This window comes from Rhinatrema bivittatum, chromosome 5, assembly GCF_901001135.1.
Source record: "Rhinatrema bivittatum chromosome 5, aRhiBiv1.1, whole genome shotgun sequence".
In the NCBI taxonomy this organism is placed as follows: Eukaryota; Metazoa; Chordata; class Amphibia; order Gymnophiona; family Rhinatrematidae; genus Rhinatrema; species Rhinatrema bivittatum.
In genome coordinates this window covers 30,817,343-30,842,782 of record NC_042619.1, presented here as the reverse complement: position 1 = coordinate 30,842,782, position 25,440 = coordinate 30,817,343, and the positions used below count along the sequence as shown (strand labels likewise).

The window sequence follows — 25,440 nt, the reverse complement described above, 5'->3', positions numbered from 1 at the left end:
TTAGAGTTGTAGGAGTAGATGGATTTGTGAACTATGGTTAAAGTTTTAAAGAGAATACGGGATGCTATGGGGAGCCAGTGGAGGTCTTTGAGTATGGGAGTAATGTGATCAGCTTTCCGTGAATTGGTAATAACCCTGGCGATAGCATTTTGGAACATTTGTAAGGGTTTCGTAGTGGAGGAGGGTAGTCCGAGGAGGAGGGCATTACAGTAGTCTAGCTTTGAGGAAAGAGTAGCTTGGATGACAGTGTGGAAATCATGATAGTGGAGGAGGGGTCTGAGTTTCTTTAGAATACTGAGCTTGAAGAAACCTTCTTTGAGGATGGAATTGATCTGTTTTTTTAGATTGAGTTGTTGGCCTAGAATTACCCCAAGGTCTCTTACAGTGGGTTGGGATGATATGGTGTTGAAAGCTGGGTCGTTGGAGATCAGGGGTTTAGGGGGTAGGTGTGGAGAAAGAAGGAGCAGCTCTGTTTTGGAGGAGTTTAGGGCAAGGTGGATGTTAGTGAGGAAGTCATTTATAGCGGCAAGACATGTGTTCCAGAATGCAAGCGCATCAGTAAGAGAGTTGTGAATGGGTATGAGGATTTGCACATCGTCTGCGTAAAGGTAGAATTTGAGGCCAAGGTCTGTGAGGAGCTGACATAGTGGTGTGAGGTAAATATTGAAAAGGGTGGAAGAGAGAGAGGAACCTTGGGGGACACCTTGAGACAGGGGGTAGAGCGTGGATTTGGCGTTTCCTATTTTGACGGCGAACTTTCTGTTGGATAAGTAGGATTTAAACCATAGCAGGGCTAGGCCTGAGATACCTATTTCGGTTAAACGGTTGATGAAGTAGTTGTGATTGATGGTATCAAAGGCGGCTGAGATGTCGAAGAGGGCGAGGAGGTAGCAGTTGCCCTGGTCCATGCCTCTGAGTATGTGATCCGTGAGGGAGAGCAGGAGTGTTTCAGTATTAAGGTATTTACGGAAGCCGTATTGGGCTGGATGCAGTATATTATTGTTTTCAAGATATTCTGTAAGTTGGATGTTCACAATCTTTTCCATAATCTTGGAGAGGAAGGGCAGGTTTGAGATCGGGCGGAAGTTGGAAAGGTCTTTGGGGTCTAACGTTGGTTTTTTAAGGAGGGGCTTAACAATCGCTTGTTTGAGGGAATCTGGGACAGAGCCTGAAGAAAGAGAGGAGTTTATAATGTCTGCGATGGGTTTGGCAATAGAATTTGGGATGGAGAGGAGGGTTTTTGTAGGTATAGTGTCTGAGGGGTGAGATGCGGGTTTGAGTTTTCTGAGAATTGATTCCACTTCTTTGGAGGAGGTCAGGTCAAGGGTTTGGAGGGTAGGAGTAGTGGGGGAAGGTTGAAGGGGGGGGGGGGGAGAAGGTTGAAGGAGGGGGGAGGGGGGGGTCGTGGGAGATGGGTGTTGAAATCTGAGGAGGATGTTAGTGATTTTTGTGAAGAAGTATTGGGCGATTTCTTCGCTCCTGGCGGTGGCTTCGTTGTCAGGGATAGGGGGCTGGGAGGACTTGGTGAGGTCAGCTACATAATTGAAGAGGGTTTTCGGGTTGTACATATATTCGTGGATCTTAGTGGCATAGAAGTCTCGTTTGGTTTTGAGTGTGGTTATTCTATAATGGTGAAGGGCGGTTTTGTAGTTTGAGGCAAGTCGGGGTGAGGGGGCTTTACGCCAGATTCTCTCTCGAGAATACATAGAGTCTCTACAAGAGAACGCACTGCATCCATAGCAGGCCCTCACCTCTGGAACAACCTTCCTTCTGCTCTCAGAACTGACCCCTCCACACCCACCTTCCGAAAGAACCTCAAAACCTGGCTCTTCCGGAAAGCATTCACACCAGATAAATAATTCCGCCACTGCCCCCCCTCCCACCAAATAACCATCCCTACCACCCCGCCCACCTGCCCCCTTGCCCTGCCAGTTCCCTCTCTGCCCTGTACATAGTTAATTCAACTCTGAACATAACATATTCTGTAAAAAGTGATGCTGGTAAGCAAATTATATTTATAATACTATCTTGTATAACAGTTATTCGATTAATCTGTTACACTGTATCATGTCATTAGGCTGGCCTTAGACATCTTGTTATATGTAAACCGATGTGATATGTCAAATCGAATGTCGGTATAGAAAAATAAATAAATAATTCAAAAAAGGATGTGCCTATGGGAAAATATCTTTCCTGAATAAATAAGGCCCTTGGTCTTTTCTGCATAGATGGTTGACACCATATACATTGTATTAAGTTGAAACAATTGTAGTTTTAAGGCTGAATACAAATCTGGAGATATGTTTCCCTCTTGATACATCTCACATATATATTTGGTGACTAATGTTGCTTTATCTTTGTTTTACAGGCTTCAAGCAAAACCACTGAATTTGGTGGAAAAGCTCATTTCTTCAACGTTCCTGCTTTCCTAACTGTGTCTGGACAGCTCCATTTGGAAGTGGTAGCAGGGTAAGCACCTCGCTGTCGTCTTCTCTTTGTTGTTTTATTTTTCATTGCCTAGTTTTGCTCTTCCTCTGTTCTCTTTAATAGCCTTGTTGGGTTTCCTACATATAGTTGTGATGACAAGTTTACATACCCCTGGCAGAATTTGTAAGATGTGTAGCATTTTAAGAAAACATGAGTGATCAGACAAAATGCGTCTGTTGTTTTTAATGTTTCAAATTAATCTATTATGCATCACAAAATAGCACAATCATTAATCAAACCATAGCAATAAAGAAAATAATAAAATGGTCCTGTTGAAAAGTTTGCATACCCTTGAATGTTTGGACTGATAATAAACACTCAAGTTGACACCCACAGGTTGAGCTGGCAATGAAGTGTAGATATCCACACCTGTACCTTTTTTGATTGTAATTAGTGTCTGTATAAGTAGTTAAGGAGTTTCTTAGCTTTTAAGAAACCCATCTTGCATTTCATCCAGGGCTGCACTGACTTTGATAGTTACTGAAGTATGGGGAAAGCAAAAGAACTGTCAAAGGATCTGTGAGCAAAAGTAATTCAATTTTATAAATCAGGAAAAGGATATAAAATGATATCCAAAGATTTGAAAATGCCAATCAGTACTGTTCAAACTCTGATCAAGAAGAGGAGAGAATCACCTTGCTGGTGGCTGAAAGGAATCAGTAAGTTTTTGCTTGGGACATTGTCTTTTTTAAAAGTATTGGGGCAAAGTTAACTATTTGGGAATATTATTTAGTGTGTTTGTGTGTTTGTGCTTTTAATAGTCAGGCAGTGAATAAACAAGTTAGACTGTTTGTATTTTTAAATAGTCAATAAGGTAGCTAGTAAGCAGTAGGTAGTGTGTTTATTTTTAAAAGTCTGCAGATATTTTGCTCCTCCCTGACAAAATGTGACGGTCTTGCCGTACAAGTTGTTCTCTTTCACAGGAGAAACATGCAACAAAAAATCGAGCCGCAAAACAGGACCTATGTGCACAATGGCAGCCCACCTTGGCTGGGGCCACTATGGCTTTAAAGGGCCTGAGGCCCAAAATGCACCACCCCCCTCAAAATGCACAAATGTTCCCTGGGGTCTGGGTAGACCCCCACCCACTACGGGGCTGCCTGTCAAAGTGGCTGTGCAATAAGTTTAAAAAAGGCATCATGCAGCAGTGCTCTGCCCCCCTACCCAACCCCCCCATGTTGCAACCAAAGAACCTCCAGTAATATGGTTCCCCAATGCCGCCACAACCCTCCCTCCCCAGACCCCCTTTCCAAATAAGGCCCTGGTGGTCTAGGATAAGCCCCCTCCCCCTCCTTTATCTCAAAATACTGTAAGTTCAAAGTGAGCTAATCTCAGTGGTGTTACAAGGGGGCCTGGCGCGTCCCCTATTTCCGGGCCTGGTTGACACCATTTTCCAAAATGGTGTTGACCAGCCTTTGCTCCTTTGGGGGCAAAGGGGCCTACCCAAACCTCCGAGGGACATTTTGGAGGGTTTAGTTATTTGGATGCCTTTGTCTTTAACAGGCCTCCCAGGGATATCGGGATGTGCCTTAGCATCCCGATGTCCCTCAGTAAAAATAACTACACTTCCCTGAGATGCAATAAAAAAAAATCTGGCTGAATTTTTTCAAAGTCAGCCATGTTATAATATTTGCATTTAATTGCCTACGCATAAGCTGCTTTGCATACATTAGGCAATTTTATGCATGTAAAGCAGCTAATTTCCGTAAGGGGAGGAAATCTTAGAAAATATTGTAGAGAGAGAGAGAGTGGATGCCTTTCAAGGTGCTCTACTCAAATGGTAAATCCACAAGGGAGGGTGTGATCTTCAGTCTAGTGCTCACTAATGGGGATAATGTCTCTGATGTTCGGGTAGGGGTTCATCTGAACACCAGTGATCATCAGACGGGTGGTTCGATATTGCAAATAGGATACAGAGAAGTCACACACAGACCCAGGTTTTGAATTTCGCCGATACGGATTTTGTCAAAATGGGGATGTACCTGGGGGAAGAACTGGAAGATTGGGAGAAATGGGTGAGGTGGAACAACAGTGGGCCAAATTAAAAGGAGCTATTACAAAGGCAATAAATCTATATGTTAGGAAAGTAAAGAAGAGTAAGAGGAAAAAGAAACTCATCTGGTTCGCTAAGGAGCTGGCTGAAAAAATTAAGGCATTCGAGAAGTATAAAGAATCTCAAAAAAAGGAACACAAGGATATCTGTTAAAAATGAGGGAGTCGAAGAAAGAAATCAGGAAAGCAAAAAGTCAAGCAGAAGAAAGAACTGCCAAAGAGGTGAAAAGAGGAAACAAAACATTTTTTATATATATCAGAGAATGAAGGGAGACCCAAAGTGGTATGGTAAAATGGAAAGGTGACTAGGAGCACTGTGTAGAGAGAGATGAAGAAATAGCGGAAATATTAAATAAATACTTCCGTTCGGTGTTCACTAAAGAAAGACCCCCATTGGGCCAGATGAGATTCATCCCAGGATACTGAAGGAGCTCAGTGATGTGCTGGCGGGTCCGCTGAAGGACCTGTTCAATAGATCCCTGGAAACAGGAGTGGTGCCGAGTGATTGGAGAAGAGCTGTGATGGTCCTGCTCTACAAGAATGGTAGCAGAAAGGATGCTGGAAGCTACAGGCCGGTTAGCCTCACCTCACTGGTGGGAAAATGGAGTCTCTGCTGAAGGAAAGGATAATGAACTATCTACAGTCGGGAGAATTGCTGGACCTGAGGCTCTATGGATTCACTAGGGGAAGGTTCTGTCAGACAAATCTGATAGATTTTTTTGATTTGATTGAGAAAGAGTGCTCAATATGATCTACTTGGATTTCAGCAAAACCTTTGATACGGGCCCGCATGGGAGAATTGTGAATAAAATGAGAAGCTTGGTAGTGAGCGCCAAAGTGGTGGTGTGGATTACAAACTGGTTGAAGGATAGAAGACAGCAGTCTAAGAATTCATTCAGATTTGGACTCTTATCTTAGATTTATTAGTACCTGGAAGTTTCGCTTCCGCCCATTTACTTCTTCTGGACTGATATTTATTATTGTGCTCATCACGTATCTATCGAGTAATTTTATTCTCTCCCATGTTGTATCCCAATTTGCATTTTGAAGTTCAAATTCCTGTATCCCAGTTATATGTATTCCCTTGTTAAATATATTCCCTCGTTCCTTGTAACGCTACCATGCAACTTTCAGTTTCATTGTAAACCGGTGTGATTTGTATTTTATACACGAACGTCGGTATAAAAAAGTTAAAAATAAATAAAATAAATAATGATAAATAGTACCTACATTGAAAAAAGAACAGTGTTAAGCGGAGTGCCACAAGGATCGGTGTTGGGACCGGTCCTGTTCAATATCTTTGTTAACGACATTGCGGAAGGGGTAGAAGGTAAAGTTTGCCTATTTGCGGATGATACTAAGATCTGCAATAGAATGGACATGCTGGAAGGAGTAGAGAGAATGAGATGTAATTTAAGGAAGCTTGAACAGTGGTTGAAGATATGGCAGCTGGGATTCAATGCCAAGAAGTGCAGAGTCCTGCATCTGGGGTGCGGTAATCCAAAAGAGCTGTATGTGATCGGGGGTGAAGGGCTGTTGTGCACGGAGCAAAAGAGGGTCCTTGGGGTGATAAGTGTCTGGGGATCTGAAGATGGCAAAGCAATGTGACAAGGCAACAGCTAAAGTCAGAAGAATGCTGGGCTGCATAAAGAGAGGAATAACCAGTAAGAAAATGGAGGTGAGAATCCCCTTGTACAGGTCCTTGGTGAGGCCTCACCTGGAGTACTGTATTCAGTTCTGGAGACCGTATCTCAAAAGTGATATAGTCAGGATGGAGGTGGTCCAGAGAAGGGCGACCAAAATAATGGGTAGTCTCCATCAAATGACTTATGAAGAGAGGTTGAAGGACCTAAATATGTATATCCTAGAGGAAAGGAGGTGCAGGGGAGATATGATACAGACCTTCAGATACCTCAAAGGTTTTAATGATGCACAATCAACAACAAACCTTTTCCATTGGAAAGAAATCAGAGCTAGATGTCACAAAATGAAACTCCAGGGAGAACAACTCAGAACCTTCTGGAAATATTTCTTCACAGAGAGGTGATGGATGCCTTGAATGCCTTTCCGGAGGAAGTGGTGAAGACAAAAACAGTGAAAGATTTTAAAGAGGCATGGGATAAACACTGTGGATCCCTAAAGGCTAGAGGATGGGAATGAAGAAAAGAGTGCATGGGGGTAACCTGCTGCTCTGCCGGTTACTGCTCTTAACCAATAAGCTTTCATACTGATGATGCAACTCCATCATTGCTCTCTGCTTCAACAGCAGAGGGAAAAGAGGAATTAGATTCAGACAGCAACTAACAAGGACATTGAATTTTATGGCCTGGGAAAACAAATAAGCATGGCGGTTACCTGCTGATGTGGCTGTTACTATGCTTAACCAATAAGCCTGATACTTTTGATGCAACTCCAACATTGCTCTCTGCTTCAATGGCAAGAGGTATCGGGGAATTGGACTCAAACAGCAACCAACAAGGGTCCTTACATTTGACGGTCTGGGAAACTAAGTATGGGGGGTGACTTGGATGGCGCGGCAGATACTACCATAAGTTTGCTGGACAGACTGGATTGATCATTTGGTCCTTTTCTGCCGTCATTTCTGTGTATCTGTGTTTCATTTCATTTCTTTATTGCCATGATATGGTGATATTGTGCAATAAACAGCGTTTACTGCTCTTTAAATGCTGTTTATCGTGTGTTGTTATCATAACATGGCATAGTAAATGTAGGCCTTAAATTGTACGCCCTCTGGGGACAGGGAAATAACCACAGTACTTGAATGTAATCTGCTTTGAAATATTTGACCAGTCACGAAAGGCAGAAAATTAAAAAACAAAAAAAAAAAACCAATTATACAGCATTTTGTTTTTAAAAATAGAAAAAATTTAGTAGAAAAATGCCTTCAGGGAGAAAGTCACAGAAACGCACTACAAGAGGCAATGCACCCAGCCAGCCTGGGGTATGTCTGAAACTTAGGAGACTGTTGAACTAATGTTCATAATTTTTGCTATGAAAAATGAGAGCTCAGTTTTTCTTTGCTGTTTCATGATTTCCCCTGGAATTTGTGGGTGCAATCAGTGTTTTTTGAGTGTAGAGTGTAGACCCTCACGCGACACTTTTTTGCTGGCCAAATCGAGCAGCTCCGCCCTCCTCAAGTGTTTAGAGCTGAACTATGTTCTGAAAATAGCTTTTTATTATAAAGTGATGGCCCTCGGTAGACGTGGAGCTTCTTTGTAAATGCATTGCTGAATGTCATAAAGCTGCGTAATGAACTGTAGCCCTCTTTTACACTTTGCATAGTATTGGATCAACGCAAGGAAAGAGCAAGATCCCTCGGCACATGTTAAGCTTAGAACTAGAAGGAAATCATTTTCTAGTGTGAAGTTTTTCTTGGCTTGTGGGCACAGCATTTTGTTTATGCGATGGAACCTGATGGGCAAGTCGGCTGAATTAAGGTGATGCCGTAAGATGACAGGGGCTTCCTTGCAGAATAATATCAGTATTGCACATCGAGCATCAAAGATTTTGTGGATATTTCCATTTAAGCCCTTCTTAATGGTTCAAAAGGAGGTCCAAACAATACTCGAAGAACCAGGTTAAGATTCCAAAACGGATAAAGTCTACGGACCAGAGGTTGCAAGTAATATCAGCAAAGATTTATTTTAAAAATGTTATGTTAATGTATATGCAGCCTGTATTTGTTATATTTATAGATGTTTTATATGGAAACCGCTTAGAAAAGTTGATAAACGGCTAATAAATTGTATAAATAAATAGCAGAAATCAATATTCAGAACCAATTTCCTTTGTCTCAACTAGATTTAAAAAAAAAAAAAAAGCATTTCAACTTTCGGCCTAGTGTACCAGAATTTAGTCTGTTAGTGATTTATCTGGATATAGACAGAGAGGATTTTTTCTTGTAGACAAAGTCAGATGCATCCTTTGATAATATGGGAAGTAGCCCTTCATTAAGCGTTTGGCAAATAGGATTTAATGCAAAAAAAAAACAAAACAAAGTGAAGTTACGTCCTTGGAGTGCAGATACCTGATGGGAGAGAGAAGATACTAAGGAGCATCAAACAGAAGTGGGGAGGTGGGGGGTGATCTGTCTGCTGACATCAAGGCTGCCCTGCAGTGCAATAAAGGTAGTGGAATTCTAAGAGGGGGGAAACCAGAGGTGGTAATGCCCCCGTACCAGTAGTAGGTGGGATCTGGTCCTAAAGTACTGCGTCGGGTGCCATGGGCCGCATGTCCACAGCGATGTAGACCAAGAAGAAGCTCTCCAGAGGAAGGTTGCCGATATGGTGCAAAGCCTGCCCCATAAAGCCCTATAACACGAGACTTCACTGAGCTTAATGTGCGCACCCTGGAAGAACGGGGATATAATAAGAGAGCGTCAAGAGCTTCCAAGGAATGAATAATAATTCACAAGTCTCACATTTTTCAGCAGAGAAGACTTTCTTGAAAGAGGTGGATGAGTGGCCTACGGTTAGAACAGCAGATTGAGAACCAGGAAAGCCAGAGTTGAAATCCCACTTCTCCCCCTGACAACCCCTTCTGACCTTGGGCAAGCCACTTCACTCTCTGTTGTCTCGGGCACACACTCGGGGGGGCTCGTTCATGGAGTCGCTTTAGGCCATTTGCCGTGCGGTTAAACCGCCTAACACAGGGGTAACACGAGGTATTTGATATACCTTGCATTATTCTGCTGCCAGCACCATGCATATTAAAATGAGCTTTCTAGCTCGCATTTGCATGATTAATTATCTCATTACTAGCCTAAATTATGTAAATCAAATCTCGCACCTTGCCTCTAAAATTGCAAGCTGTGTTACTAGATGTGAAGTTTAGTTTCAGCTGTTGAGCTAACTTCCCCTGGGTGAAAGGAGGGCTAATGTACACATTATAGGGGCAAAGGCTGGGCCCAGCTGGCACCATTATGAAAAAATGGCCGCCACCAAGTCTGGAGCCTAAGGTATGGGAGGGTGTGGGGGGAGGAAGGATCTTGCCTCAGGGCCCAGATCTTTTACTTGAAGGGAAGGGATTAGGGAATTGGAGGCAGAGTCAGCATTGGACCTTTTTATTTTTTATGAATTTTTTTTTTTAAACACTATAGTCGCCCCTAGGGATGGAGACTCCCGGGGCTGTTTCGTCCCTTTAAGTCCTATGATATTTTTCCCTCTGCAACTTAAGTGACCGAGTCCCATAGATTGTAAACCCTGCGAGGACAGGGAATTACCTGCTCTGCCTGAAAGTAACTCACTTTCAGCTATCGGTGGAAAGGTGTGTGCTAAGGATAAAATACATGACTATGCAGCTGGCAGGGCATAGACTCAGCAGCAACATAAGAAAGCATTTTATTTCTCAGAAAAAGGTGGTTTAATGTATGGGACGGCTTCCGAGTGAAGATGGTGGGAGCAAAAACAATAACAATTCAAGAAAGCCAGAGATGAGCGCTCCGGATCCTTAGTGGTGGTGATGTGATGGTAAAGTTAGAGACTTACTAGAACCTGCAGCATGGCAGTAAGAAGAGTGAATGGGGCAGACAGGATGAGCCTTTCACTCATCTGCCATCACCGGGGTCTGAAAACTCCGCTCACCTGGGCCAAGTGAATATTTCCCACTAGTGAAGGGCAGTCCTGGAGGAGGAGGCTGCTGCATCTTCAGCTCTAATGGGGGTATGGGGGAGAGAGGGCTGCTGCAGGGTGCAGAGGTTGGGGGAGGGGAGCGACGGGCTAGGAGGGAAAGGAGAAGAGAAGGGAGTAGGAGAGGACAGAGGGCAACATGGGAGTGGAGTTGGGGGTGTAAGCACTCCCCAGAGAAGAAACGTAATAACCATGCACTCCCGGCACTTATCCTCTCCAAAAACTTATTAGCGGGGAGGGTGAGACAGGAATACAAAACAAGTGCATTTTATCCAGGATGCGGAAGTTTTTGAACCCTAGCTATAACATGTTCTGTGTACGTGATCAATGCATTTGTTCAGTTTTGTACTGTCATTCCCGGGAGGATATCTTTGAAACATGCACACGCGCACCCATGTACGTATGTACTCTATGTGGGTACTCACAGTTTTACTGTAGTATTTTAGAACATGTACGTTTCACGTATGCACATATTATTGTAAAGTGCAAACATGTTTGCTACACAGCTTGCACACATATGTAGGCTTATGTGCGAATACTTATGATGCATTGAGAGTGCAAGGTTTACCCACCTAGTAGAAATGTATCCGCGCATATAATCTGCACCCGAAAGTAAGTCGATATTTGCACGTGTAACTTGACCAATTTTATAATTTTTATTTATTTATTTATTTATTTATTTAAGGTTTTTATATACCGGCAATCATGAGCACATATCTTGCTGGTTTACATGAAACGGGAGTGCATTAAATACATCAACTAGAACTGTGGTGATCGAAGGAGCAGTTACAAATAACAAGGGTAGCAGAACTTGGATAAGAAGGAAGAGATAGGAAAGAATAAACGGTTGAACGGTATACAAATAAATTAAATGCTATGTAAAATGGCATGATTAATGGCTGAATATTTGAAGTCCTTGGTTTGTATCTATGACGTGATATTAGATTGTGTCTGGGAAAGCTTGCTTGAATAACCAAGTCTTAAGTCCTTTCCTGAAAGTTAAGAGGCAAGGTTCCAGTCTGAGATCTGTGGGAATGGAATTCCACAGAGAAGGGCGACCAGTTGTACCAGTTAGTCCACCGGTTCGCCCAATCCTTCTCCAGGCCACCGAGACCCTCCTGGTTCTTCAGCCTGAATCCCCCCCCCCCCCAGTTTATCCATACCTGTCCCCCGGTCAGTACTGCACGATAAACATGTTTATTATCACTTATGCTGGATGATTAGCAGGTGGGAGAGTACACGAATAAGTTGGAAAATGTATGCGCGTGCATGTCTTTTATAAAATAGCAGTGTACGCGAGCCCTGGAATGTCCCTAGACCACCTTTTTTTTTTTTTTTTTACACGCGTGTATTCGTGAGCGTAAGAGGATATACGTGCATGCTTGTGGCTTTTATAAAATGTGGGATACGTGTGTAGCAGCCGTTTACACGCGTACGGATTCTTTTTTTTGCACACACAACACTTTTAAAATTTGCCTTTGACTGTGCTAGTCCCCTTATGGGATCCCCGACCTGTTCTGCAGTGCCAGCTTATGGGCAGGGTCTCGGGGAAGAAGGGCACTTTTGTAGTCTATTCAGCTCAGGGGGCCGTGAGGAGGGCAAAGGCCTTGTTGGCATTGGCCATGTACAGGCTTTAGGGAATCGCCAGTGGTCATGTTTGTTGTTCCCTGTTTATAATGCTTAGTTCGTTACAGTGTGTTGATGTTTAATGGCAATCGACGAGAGTGAATTTTAAGCTCCAAAGCTGCTCATATTGTGTTGTTTTAAGAGATTTGAAGCTAAGATAAATGTTTAAATTCTTCTTAAGTTTCTCCTGTGGTTTCTCATGGTGCTTGTTCCTTCTCACTATGTGGTCCATATACAACGCACTGCTGCCAGCTGAAAGTTTTCATTTGGAGACCTTTCCCCACCCCCTGCTCAGCTGAAAAGCAACCAAAAAAAAAAAAAAGTGGTACTTGTTCACGTCTCAGTCAAGAGAGTTTGTTGGGTGTAGACGTGATCTAGAGCTTAGTGTTTCAAACTGTGATTCAGAAGAAGTCCTAGGACACAAATTGAAACATACTCAACCCGCGGCATCCTGTCGGCTATTGGGCAAGTAGGTAGCCTAAAAAGGGCATGAGCACCACAATTAAGGTAATAAACAGCGACTAATCCCAAATAACTCTGCGCCAGAGTTCACACCACTGCTTGGGAGCCCCGACTGACTCTGCCATCCTCTCGCAGATATGATCCCCCGTGTATTTGGCACATTACCAGTTTATTTTATTCAAAGGGCTTTGAGTTTCCCGCTGGTCTGACCGCCCTTGACTGAATCTGGCTAAGAACCTGGATAAATCAGGGGCAGGCCGGGCGGCCAGAGGAGAGTTAGCCGGATAAATCCCGGCATTCAGCATCGTCCAGCTAATCCAGCCAGAATTTGTTTTCCTAGGACTGCCTCTGAGCGGGGCTGGATGCTTAAGTGCCAGCACGGCTGACGAGGGCCGGCGCGTAGCATTCCTTTACTCCCTGCACTTTTGGGGGTGAACAGCCCGATCCCCGTTCAGAACTCGATCCCTTCCCTGTCAGTGACCTTTGGACGGGCACCGGTTCTTTCCCTGTCTCCTTTCAGAACTCACTGACGGGGAGCGGTGGTGGTGGTGGTGGAGGGAGGGTCCTGTTCACTCCAGAACGCAGTGAATAACTAATTTCTGAGCATGGGCACTCACTATTCAGCCCAGTGAGAGGCGGTAAGAGCCTCTCCTCCCCCTTTTAAGGGGGGTGTGTGAATATCTATGTATATTCAGCAAAATTACAATATCATTTTTAGCAACATGAGCTGGACTAAGACTTATCTGGATGTTCTTGATGGCACGGTAGGAATGCCCAGTTAGCAGGAGATTCTGGAAAGAGAAGAACACTGAAGGGATTATTGAGATTTCTTACGCTCAAATACACACTGCTCTCTTGGGTTATGAGGTTCTGTTGGTTTCTCCCCTAAACCTGCCTATCTCATCCTCTTGCTTCCAGAAGGTCTCTTGAAGCCCTATTATTGCCCCCATCCCCCCCCCCCCCCCGCACCACTAAGTGGCAATTATGTAGTGTAGGAAGGCATGGGTCATTGCGCCAATGAGGGAATCGAGAAGCATTGAAATGATTCCTTCTTGCGTCACTGTGCCGTATAGTTGTTAAATGTGTTTCCTGGTCAGGTCAAACACTGCCATTTTATTTTCGAGTCTTCTGAGCCTTTTTAAGCTTTTCTGTATTGCCTTGGTTTCTCTGTACTGAAACACAAAAAAAAAAAAAAATTGAGAGGACAAAACCAATGAGGACAGCAATTTCCAAAAGCGATTTACCCGGGCGAAGGGGCTGTCTGAAAATTACCCACTTCCCCTTAATCCAGCTGAAAAAAAAACCAAAGAAACAAACCCTGAGGTTCCACAGCACACCTGCTCACCATAGGAGGAGACGTTCCCAGGGGCGGGTTTGGGGCAGAGAAGGAAAATATGTGTAGATTGTATTTTCAAATCTGCATGTGTGTTATTTTCCATTCAGAAAGCACCCATGGGAGCAGTTTTCAAGGTGAAAGTATGCACATCACAGTACACTTTGCAACGAGGTGGCCAGTTTTCAAAATTGCCCCCAGAAGGGTAATTTTCAAATAGGCCGCATAAGGAAGTCAACAAACGTGCGTAAGTCACACCAGTTTCAAAGAAGACTTGCGCACATAAGTCCACTTTTGAATATTATCCCACCAAAACTACCCCAGATAAGTTGTGCTTTTCCTGAAAAGATACGTTACATATTGGCAAATTTTATAAATTATGTGGGTAAATCCAAACCCGTCTCCAGCCCAGTCCCTGGGAGTGCCTCCGCTTGGTTCAGATAAATTTACACACGAACAGGCCATGCATACGTACGTTTACTCGCATGTTGAATGTGCGATTTTATAAAAGTTCACCTTTGCACGTGAAACACTGTTTTACACGAAGTATCTTTTGAAAACTACCCCTTAATGTGCATCTTACCCTTTAATTAATCTACTAATAGCAGGGACTTCTGTAGACGGGATGAATCTTTCTTTGAAGATCCCCAATTTTTGACCACGCATGAGCTTGCTCCTACCTCTTCCTCTGACAGACTTGGATTTGTTCCTCTTTGAAAAATGTGCAATTTGTACTTCACAAAGAAAAGAGTTATTGACCCACTGATACATTTAACATACATTATAATTCTTTCAGTCTAAAACATGGACCTGTTTGGTCTCGAAAGCTCTTGTTAACTCAGCATAGTTGGATTGTTCTTGTGTTGGTTCACAACCTGCGAAGGTTGCGGATTTTTCCATCCCACCATGGTCTGTCAGAAAAGTAGATTTTTGAATGCATAACCGAATGTTCTCCATTTTTGTCTTCTTTTTGGGTTGTAGTGCTTTCATGCGGGCGTTTACGTTTGGCCCTACATTTCGAGCTGAGAACTCTCAGAGTCGTAGACATCTCGCGGAGTTTTACATGGTGGAAGCTGAAATTTCCTTCACAGAGAGCCTCCAGGATATTATGCAGGTATTGGGGGAGAAGGGGGTTTGCTCAGCGGTTTATTCTTGCTCCTTTGGCCTTTCAGCTTCATTGGAACTGACATCTGTTGGGCGATGGTGCCATGCGCGACGCGTTCACTTACCACGATCCAGGGTTCTTCTCCATTTAAAATCCTCTTCCTCCTCACTTCTAGCACAAGATGATTCTTGGCTAGAGGCCTTCTAATATTGCGGCTCCACCTGGAGCCAACGTGAGCCTGGCCGATTGATGTCAGCCCGAGGAGCAGAGGCCAGGCTTGTGAACTGAATTTGCCTCTAGCATGGCGGTGCACAGTGGAGGTAATTGTCAAAGGAACTATGCGCATAAATGGTAACCTATTATTGTAGCAATTTTCAAAAGCCCACTTACTCGAGAAAAGTGCTTTTACATGTGTAAAACCCAATTGTAAGCGTGTAAATGCTTTAAAAAATCAGGCCCTAAGCAGGCAAATGCTTTTTAAAATCAGACACAAAGTGTTTTGTTGTTTGGAGGGTTTTTGTTTTTTTATGAATATACATTTTAAAATGAATAGCAAGAGTACAAATATATGCTAATCATGGAATAATAGATAAATAACCTTTGAAAACCAAAAATAAATTCTGAAACAAAATGGCACCATATTCTCGAGTTGTTCAGCTGCCCTCTCGTACAAGTGAAATCTGCAGATGGTACTTTGCGCTTGTGACACCAGCAAGATCCCAATCACCTGTTTGGCTGAAACTTGAAAAGAATGTTTACTGAATGGTTGGCTTTTCTCTACCCAGCATTGTGGCTTTCATTTCCTTGAAAAGAGAAGTTTAAGTTGAAGCCCATATTTTTAGCTACTGGAAAATACATCTGAAGCGAAACCAATATGCTTAGAGAAATCGGTCTACTTTTTTGCACGAGGCTGCTGAAGTCCCCCTTTAAAAGTCGACTAGAGAATAATTTGGACTGCCAAGAGTGCAGAATTCTGGTGGCTCCAGAGAGTGCTGGATTCTCTGCAGGTTGTTCCATCTTCTGTTGAGCCAGCTTAAGAAACATCAAATGATGATGTATTTTAGCTGTCAAGGCCATACAGGTCTTCCCTTTCAGGTATCAGTTTGGTGAGAGTATTTTTTTTTATTTTCTTGCAAAGAGTTGAGGTCTAGTCATGTCACAATTAAATATTAACAAGACATTCATGAATGAATTTTTGGCATATAATTATGTTCTGAAGTCAAAGGTTAAATATCTTTATCTAAGAAGAAATCAGTTTCTTTTTGTGCTTTCTCTGCAATTTATGTTGTCTTATGAAATGTCCTTTTAACAAAAGCAAGGCAATGTGTGAACATTTAATGATGTCTAGTTTTCTTCTGTGGTACAGAAATTTGTATATGGTTATGGCTACTAACCAATAGCAGGGCAGCTTTAAAAATGCACAGTGACCTAATTTGTGCTCTGACCTCCCTGTGATTTCAGCCGAAATGAACTGGCCTGTTCCTCTGTAGGAAATGTAACATCAGGACTTGCTAGAGACATAAAGTTCCTGGATATAATAAATGATTGCTTCATGGAGCAATTGGTTTAGGAACCAACAAGAGAGGGAGCTATTTTAGATTTAATTCTTAGTGGAACGCAGGATTTGGTGAGAGGTAAAGTTGGTGGGACCACTTGGCAATAGTGATCATAACATGATCAAATTTAAACTAATAACTGGAAGGGGGGACAATAAGTAAATCTGCAGCTCTAACACTAAACTTTCAAAAGGGAAACTTTGATAAAATGAGGAACATAGAAAAAAACTGAAAGGTGCAGCTGCAAAGGTTAAGTGTTCAACAGGCTTGGACATTGTTTAAAAATGCAATCCTAGAAGCACAGTCCAGATGTATTACATGCATTAAGAAAGGTGGAAGGAAGGTAAAATGATTACCGGCATATTTAAAAGGAGAGGTGAAAGAGGCTATTTTAGCCAAAAAAAAATCCTTAAAAAATTGGAAGAAGGATCCATCTGAAGAAAATAGGATAAAACATAAGCATTGTCAAGGTAAGTGTAAAACATTGATAAGACAGGCGAAGAGAGAATTTGAGATGAAGTTGGCCATAGAGGCAAAAACTCATAATAAAAACTTTTTAAAATATATCCGAAGCAGAAAACCTGTGAGGGAGTCAGTTGGACTGTTAGATGAGCGAGGGGTTAAAGGGGCTCTTAGGAAAGATAAGGCCATTGCAGAAAAACTAAATGAATTCTTTGCTTCCATGTTTACTAATGAGGATATTGGGGAGATACCAATTCCGGAGATAGTTTTCAGGGGTGATGAGTCAGACGAACTGAACCAAATCACTGTGAACCTGGAAGATGTAGTAGGCCAGATTGACAAACTAAAGAGTAGCCCGATTTTTATAATCGTGCGTAGGTGCGCGCATGTTAAAATCTGAGGTCGGCGCACACAAGGGGGTGCACAATTGTACAACTTGCGCGCGCCGACACCCACGGCCTTCCCTCATTCCCTCCCAGGCCGCTCCGATTTTGGAGCGGCCTGGGAGGGAACTTCCCAACCCCCTAACCTTAACCTTCCTTCCCCTTCCCCTAATCCTCCTGCCCCCTAGCCCTCCCCTAGACCTCCCCCCCCCCCCCCCCCCCCCGACCTTTGTTTTACCTGTTGCGCCTGCCAGCACACAATTCCCAGGCACAGCAACAAATGGCCACCGTACTGGGAGCCTCTGATACCGCCCCGCCCCTTTTTTGAAGCCCCGGGACGTACGCGTGTCCCGGGGCTTTACGTGCGTCGCCGGGCCTTTCTAAAATAGGCCCGGCGTGCGTAGGCTTTTTAAAATCTACCCCTTAGTATATAGGTAGAGTAAATTGTCTTCTCGTCGGAGGATGTTGAGACTGCCTTGTCAGACTAGCGTCTATTAAGTGTCTGTTCCTATGATGGTATTGAAGTCATCACACTGCTCTTTTTGTCAGCCATTTTATTTTCTGCTTTTTGTAATTGACACTCTACACACAATAAGGTAAGTCATTTGAGTGCAAGGTCCCTTCCTCAAAGAGCTTAAGCATTGGTGTTTGAGCACAGAGAGGTTGAGTAGCTTGCTAGTGAGTAGTTTCTTAGTAGGGGTCTATAGCAGTCTGGCTTGTTCTGTTTTTAATAGGAGGTGTATTGGTTTTCTAGGGCCTATTGTAATATTTGCAGTGCTGCTCTTTCCTGGGTATGGTGGTAACTGTTTGAGTCCTGGGGGTTAGTATTGCTTCGATATGGCAGATTTGTTTCTTGGGGTAAACTGTAGTCTTGCCAGACTGTGATAACTTTTATTGGATTGTGTTTAAGTATTATCCAAAAATACTGTATGTGTGCTATTGAGACAATATAGGACCTGTCTTGTTAATATCTCTGATCTGACATCTGAAGAAGGGTTCTATGTAGTTTTAAAAGCTTTTGTAAAATATTTTTAGATATATGTGTTTTTATTTTACAGATATTTTTAGGGAGCCTGACATGTTCTGTTTTCCCAGTAAGGAGGTTCATTGGTGTTTAGGGCCTGATGTGATATTTGCAGTGTTGCTTTTTCACAGGTAGGGTTGTTGTTGTTGTTGCTTGAGTACTGTTTTGGTATGGGAGGATTACTATATTGTAATTCCTTATTTATGCCTTTCTGAGGGCTAAACCCACACCCAATACATGCCGTATGGGTTCCAAATATCTTCTGTGTCTTGGGGAGATGGGGTTGAGGGAGGGCAACTGCAGGAAACCTGGGGGGGAGGGGTGTGGGAGGGGATAGGGAACTGAACGAGCAAGACTGGTGGTGGGGGGGGGGAGGGAGGTGAGACTGAATCCCCTGCTATAAACGTTACCACACACCACTAAGTGATATCATGGTTAACTTCCATTGGTAGGTTATGAAGCTTTCCCTGTACGTACCCGGATCAGTCCAGACTGTGTGGTACTACAGGAACAAAAATTAGCAGGTAAGAACCAATTTTCTAGTAAGACATATTGGGGTAGATTTTAAAAGATGCGTGAGCGTGTCCATGTGTGCGCGCTACCCGGCGCGCACACATGGACACGCGATTTTATAACATGCGCGCGCATGTTAAAATCAGGGGTCGGCGCGTGTAAGGGGGTGAACAATTGTGCACCTTGCGTACGCCGAGCCCACGTCGAGCTGCGCTGCCTTACCCCGTTCCCTCCCACCCACCTTCCCTTCCCCCTGCCCTTTCCCTCCTATCTTTTTCTTTTTTTTTCTTTTATTCCAAATCTTACTTCAGCTGTGGGGCTGAAGTAAGTTGCGCGCGCTGGCCAAATGCCGGTGCGCAATCCCCGACACAGCAGCAAATGGCCGCTGTGGCCTCTGACCCATGTAGGGTTGCTTTGAAAAGGTTTTCCTATGAAGCTATTATTTCTGCACTGTGAAATTGCACTGATCAGACTTGTAAAAGCTATCCAAGGTTGCTGAAATATTAAAATGTATGCCAAAATCAAAAGTATGTCAAAGGTCAGCCTTAACTTTCATGCCAAAACTGTTGTTAGCTATAAAATAAATACTAAAATACCGGCAAGAAATCACATGACTTACAAGAATTCACTCTCAGCATACATGAGATACAAATATAATGCCAACCAAGTAAGAAAATGTTATGCAAACAAACTAACTCATTGATGTATAAATTAGAGATGATGACCTTTTTAATCTATTGTATCAGCAGTGTTCTCTGAGACTGCTTTTGAATTGCTTTGCTGGTAATCAGTCACTCTCCTGGGATTTATTTATCTATTCGCTTTTCGGCACTTCAAAGCAGATTACATTCAGGTACTACAGGGATATCCCATACTTTAAAGATCTTTCTTTAAGCTACCAGTATTTGTGTTTATTTTACAACCAACAACAGTTATAGTACCCCATGTGGGCTCCTAAATTTAAGAACCTAAAAAATGAGTGGCTTCAGGGGCAGAGTTAGGTCAGGGAAACAAAGCTAGGAACTTAGCATTGATTTTTAGATCTAGGCACAAAATTTAGGATCCTAAATCAAGATGAACAAAAGTATTACATGTATTCTCCTGAGTTTAGGTTTTTAAATTTAGGTGAATTTTCAGCAGAAAATTTAGGATCCCAAATTTAGCAGAAAATAGGTCCTAACTTAGGTGCCTAAAATTAGGAATTCAGCTTTTTTTTTTTTTAATATCAACCTCCATGCTTTCTGTATTGGAGCTCTCCTTCTGATATCAGATATCTTACAGCAAGACTCAGACCCACATCTGGTTCTGAATTCTCCAAAGTTGATGGCTTTTAGAGCAGAGGTAGTCCGCTCTGGTTGTGCCGCAAGATAGCCTCACTGAATATTCATGTGTTGCATTTGAATATTACTCCTCCCTTGTAGCAATGGAGGACTGGAATTGCTACACCCCCCCCGGCTTAGAGTCTGAGTGGAAAATCTTGCTTATTCAGGCTACGCAGCCAGCAGGTCTTAGGACCACAGAGGGTTCTACAAACAAGGCTTCCTTCTCAGTTTGGAAACTTGTGGCTCGCTGGCACAACGACAGAGGTCCGCCAGCTTCTAAGATTTCATTGCACCGTGTCCCCTAGATTTGTTTCAAATTCTGGATGCTCGTCTTGGTGCAAGTACTTACCTTCTCAGCTGTCAGTGGTCTGCTTGAAGGTCGTGCTGTTTCCCCCTCAAACAGTAATTTTCAAAGGAAAATGCTATGATAGTATGTTACATTTGCAATTTTCAAAACAGAAAACCCTATTGACAATTCAGTAGCATTTATTGTAGCAATTTTCAAAGGCTTTTGAAAAATTGTGGCTCATAGCAAATATACGGTCAGTACAGCTATTTGTTATCAAAATTTTGAAAGATCATTAAAACATGATTGCATTTTACCATACGATTTATATTACTTTGCTATTTTAGGTTTGTTTGGGGTGGGGTAATTTTTAACAAAAATGGTTTCCGTTCCTGTTACCCTTCTTATGTTTTCTTTGATAGGTGATGGAGGACCTGTTCAAGGTAGCAACTGCTACCATCCTGTCCAAATGTTCCGATGACGTGGAACTTTTCCATAAATATCTTTCCCCTGGCCACAAGGTATTGCATTTTGTAGTAAAGATAAGTGATTCTGTGGCTCCCACTGGCCCCAGGGGTCATAATGTCCTTTCTGCATCAAACCATAGTTCAAAATTATCTTTAAGACTCTTGACTACTCTGAGTGCTGCCCAGGTGGTGCTGTACAGGAAGCTACATAAGGTGGTCCTAGAGCATTTCCAGTGATGACCTTCCAAAGCTGTGGTTCTGAACACAAAACTCGGGGCACAACTTGGCCAGACGGGTTTTCACAGTGAACGTGCATGAGAGAGAACTGCATACAGGGGATGTAGAGCATGCAAATATATCTCATGCAGATTCACTGTGGATATAATTCAGGTGTCCTATTTTAAGATGGTACAGGGTTCTCAGCAATGGCAAGGACCACACTATGGAACAAGCTGCCTGTGGTGATTAGGCATGAGTTTAATTATCTCACGTTCTAAAAGAAGGTAAAGGCTCTTCCCTTAAATATGATAGTCATGCTGCCGGTGGATTCTTATGTAGTCATTCTATGTTGTGTTGTGTTTGCTTTCTTTTATTGTATTGCTTTTGCTTTTGTTTGTTTTATTTAGATTTTATTTTGGGTTGGTATGGATAGAGTTTGATTTTAGTTTACATGTACTTTTGTTATTGGAGGGTTTCATGTTATTTATATTGTAATTTTTGTTTATTTGTGAACCACTTTGGATGCCCTTTTCGATCGAGAAGGCGATATAGAAGTATTTTAAATAATATCCTGAAAACCCGACTGGCCCGTGGCCCTTGAGAACCAGGTTAAGAACCCCTGTTCTGACGAGTAGCGGACACTTTCTTGGCCAGAGGCAAAGCAACATGGGCTGCTGTCCAGGGTTCCCCTCCCCTAACCCTGTTTCCTTAAGAACATAAGAAATTGCCATGCTGGGTCAGACCAAGGGTCCATCAAGCCCAGCATCCTGTTTCCAACAGAGGCCAAACCAGGCCATAAGAACCTGGCAAGTACCCAAACACTAAGAAGATCCCATGCTACTGGGATCCACATTCTTATTCCCTTCAAATTCTGCTTATGTAGAGAGAAATACTGGCAGTGTTCTCATGTATTTGATTCGGGCAGAGAAGCACCGAACTCTTCTGGAATCTGCTGAAAATATCTGGCAGTACGTACTGGGTGCACTAGAGAAAGAGCCAAATCATTGGGAAGTGCATTCTGCACATGGTCTCCATTTGCTTATAATTTAAAAAAAAAAATAAAAAGCATTTCTATAGGTTTTGAGAAAGTTCTCCCAAAATGGTTTGTGTCCAAGTGCATAACGGCCATTAATGCATCCTGGAAAGCCCCTATGTAGCTGTAAAGGAGTAGATGGATTTGGTGATATGTAAAGGGCTGCAGTAGAAGCTCTGCAGTGCTTTCTGACCATACCTTGCATAGATGGACACTTCACTGGCGTCCTGTGCATGGATGCACGGGTGCATTGGGGAGGCCGCTGGCATTTCTTTTAAATGCATTCTCTTTCCACCTTTAGCTGCCTGTTGTTGACATTTTGTTTTGTCTTTTAATCAAAGGACAAGTTGGATCACATGCTGACGAATAAGTTTGTAACGTAAGTGGAATTATTTCTCCAATTGCCGTTCCAATTGCCGTTCCTGCATAGTAGATACTGTTACATTTTGGATTTCTCCCTTCTAGAGTTCTTTTCATGTATCCTTGTTATGAAAATGTTCAAAATCTCTTCAAGGCCTTGAATTCAGACCTTGCTAGGCTGGGGTTCACTTAAATTTAACTTATTGAGCAAAAGATAATTCCATATGCCTATGTAAAAGAAAAAAAATATATATATATATATTCCCATGTTTTTGGGAGTCAAAATAATTAATGCAGGGCCCAGCCCGACAGCTCAGTAGCAAGCACTGGATGAAAAAAAGAATTCACGGAAGAATCTCCACTTGGGCGGAGATTCTTCCGTGAATGCGTTCAAAAGATACAATATTGTTGTTGGTCATATAGTGGTTTATATGATCCTCCATACACAATTTATTTGAATTTAAATTGGGAACTCAAGAGAATATATGTAAGCCCCTGAGGCAGCCGTTTTCAGACGGCGAAACTCGGCCAGAGTCGGGCTACCCTTGTGTCTCCACTTCAATAAAGGAAATATATAAGACTATTGGCATCTATTCTTTTTTTCATCCTGACGGCTTTTATAGATCGCCTTCCTTTGTGTTTTTTTGGGTCCAGTAGCAAGCACTGTGCATCACTACGTGAAAAACCTGGTTTCGATTCCCAGGCCCGGCTTTTGCTCATTGGTTCGGCTGGCGATGTTGCAGAGTCTGTGTCTGTGCACAGCTTCGGAGGGGAAGGGACTCTTGGCCATTGGTTGATGGTTAACACTCGGTGATCAGACTGAGGGGGGTCCACAATAGCCAGATTCCGGGAAGGGGGAGCCACAGTTTGTGATTCCCTGCTGAGGACTGGACATATAATAACAAGGGAAGTCTCTCATGGGTGATTGAGAATTTAGGCTCTGTTATCCAGTATGTAGACTGGTTCTGATTGAGCTGGAACCTTAAAAGGAACAAGAGGGAAAACTGCTGATCCAAAAGCCCCACAAGATATAGTCCCTTTCAGACTTCCTGTCATCGTGTTGCCCTGTGGTTAACTGGCAGATATTAGGGTCAGAGCCGTAGGGGGCTGAGCCCTCTCCCAGAGATAGGAACACACTGTGTCTGTGTCATCCCAAAGGCCGCTGGGCCATTAGTTTTAACAGTTTAATTTATCACAAAGGTTTTCTTCACTGGGACACTGTTTTATATCTGATATAGTACACACTTGTACAACTAATATCCTTTTCTAAACTTACAAGCGTTGCAGATGTGCTTAACTTCTCCATAAACTTTTCTCAGGGCAGCTTCACTAGACTTGATGTGTTCTGTTACAAACACTCCCCTGCTTTCACGGTGCACGCTGACATGAGCAATTAGATTTCCAATCCTGGTTCTAGGCATGAAACGTGCCGATCGACTGACACTGCACCAGCCCCTTTTGCATTTTTTTGGGGGGGTTGGTGGGGACGGTAATTATCGTTGGGGTTTTTTGTTTTTTTTGTTTTGTTTTTTTTTGTAGCTGTCTGCATATGTTTCACGTTTTCAGGCTTCTCATGACTTCTACTTGCTCGGTTGCCCATTCCTCCCACACGCATATACTGTGCTCACATCAAAAAGTCACAACAAAGAGACGCGAGAAAGACGTAATAAAAGAAATTTAAAAGACAGGGACTGAGCTTTTATTGAAAGCAAATATTTTCTGTTGTGAGGATTAAGACAGTGCTCCATCAGATTAATAAGAAACATAACTGCCTTCATGCCTGGAATGTTGTTTTTGTGTGAGCAGATTTTACAAAAGCGCCTTCAGGCTATTTTTTTTTTCTAAGTATTATTTCCCCCACCCCTGCTGATTTTGTTTTTTTTTCTCTTTTCTTTTTGCGTTCTGATCTCATCTCGCAGTAGGCCCAACCCATTCTCTCTCAACTGTTCCACGGGCCAGCTTGAAAGGCATTTCACTAGAGTTTCAAACACAAGAGCCGGGAAAGGCATCTCAAACTTATTGGAAGAAAAGTATAGTGAGGATTGTACTAAGGGCGATTCATTCCCTTCAGCAAAGTCCCAGCAAGGAACTAAAAGCCAGAAATGTGGAGAGGGAAGCGAGGTGCAAGAGCCATCATGGCGTTACGTACCTGTGTCGTCCCAGATGAGCCCACACATCAGGGGCAGCGGAACGCCAACCAAGCTCTGCCCACATTCTCACGTCCAGGTTTTTACCATACATTTGCTGTTAGTTCCTGTATCTTGTGTATATTCCTTGCATTAATCAGAGAGTATAATTATTCATTCCCAGACCGATTAAATGCTTGATGCTAGAAAACCAGGCGTAATTGTAAAGGAGAAAATGACAAAAAACAGCATTACTAATAGAAATGTCAGTACTAAGTAACTATTTGTCATCATAGTCCACCCCCCATCATACACACACACACAAAACCCTCTAATAGAGGCGGCAGAGCAGGATCTTTTCCCCTACACCTCACCATACAAAGAAATTCTGGTGTCATCTAAAGAAACAGAAACACAAATTTCTTGCACTGCCAGGCACGTTGAGAAATAATACAAAATCCTAGGGGGAAAAGAAAGCAAACTCTGCACATATGTAGCAAACCTGCCATATTACAGCAGTATTAATTCACAAGATTCTGGAAGCAGCAACTCTACCTGGGATTTGGCAGTACTGCAAATATTACAGCGGGCCCTAGAACACCAATAAACTTCCTGTTGGGGAAAACACAATGAAGACCACTACAGATCCCTGCACAGAAACTACACGCTAGCAGAATACCTCACCTTAGTCACACATGCAAAATGACCCTCAAGAAATACAAAATAAGTGATCACAAATAAAAGAGAGAAATATACAGACAAAAACTAGAATGATAAGCTCAAGAAGCCAGACTCTGCATGCAGTGCAGCACTGGAGCACTAGAAGAAGACCTGCATTTCCTCCTAGACTAAGGAGAGCCCAGTCATTGTTCTTGTGGGGAGGGAGGGATGTTATGTAACACAACACACGTCACAAGAAAAGTGACACAGTCTCGGCAGCACCCACATAATATGGTGTTACACTGGGGCCGTTGAA

At 42.9% G+C, this 25,440-nt stretch overlaps 1 protein-coding gene across 2 annotated transcripts in view; it reads left to right on the top strand.

Moving 5' to 3' along the window:
• The window catches only part of NARS2 (asparaginyl-tRNA synthetase 2, mitochondrial), a 116,823-nt gene that overhangs the window by 60,269 nt on the left and 31,114 nt on the right, over positions 1–25,440 (top strand). For both annotated transcript variants that reach the window (XM_029602208.1, XM_029602207.1), the window contains 4 exons: positions 2,369–2,469; positions 14,590–14,722; positions 20,682–20,780; positions 22,320–22,357. In XM_029602208.1, the coding sequence (XP_029458068.1) occupies positions 2,369–2,469; positions 14,590–14,722; positions 20,682–20,780; positions 22,320–22,357 (371 nt within the window). The remainder of the gene's footprint in view (positions 1–2,368; positions 2,470–14,589; positions 14,723–20,681; positions 20,781–22,319; positions 22,358–25,440) is intronic.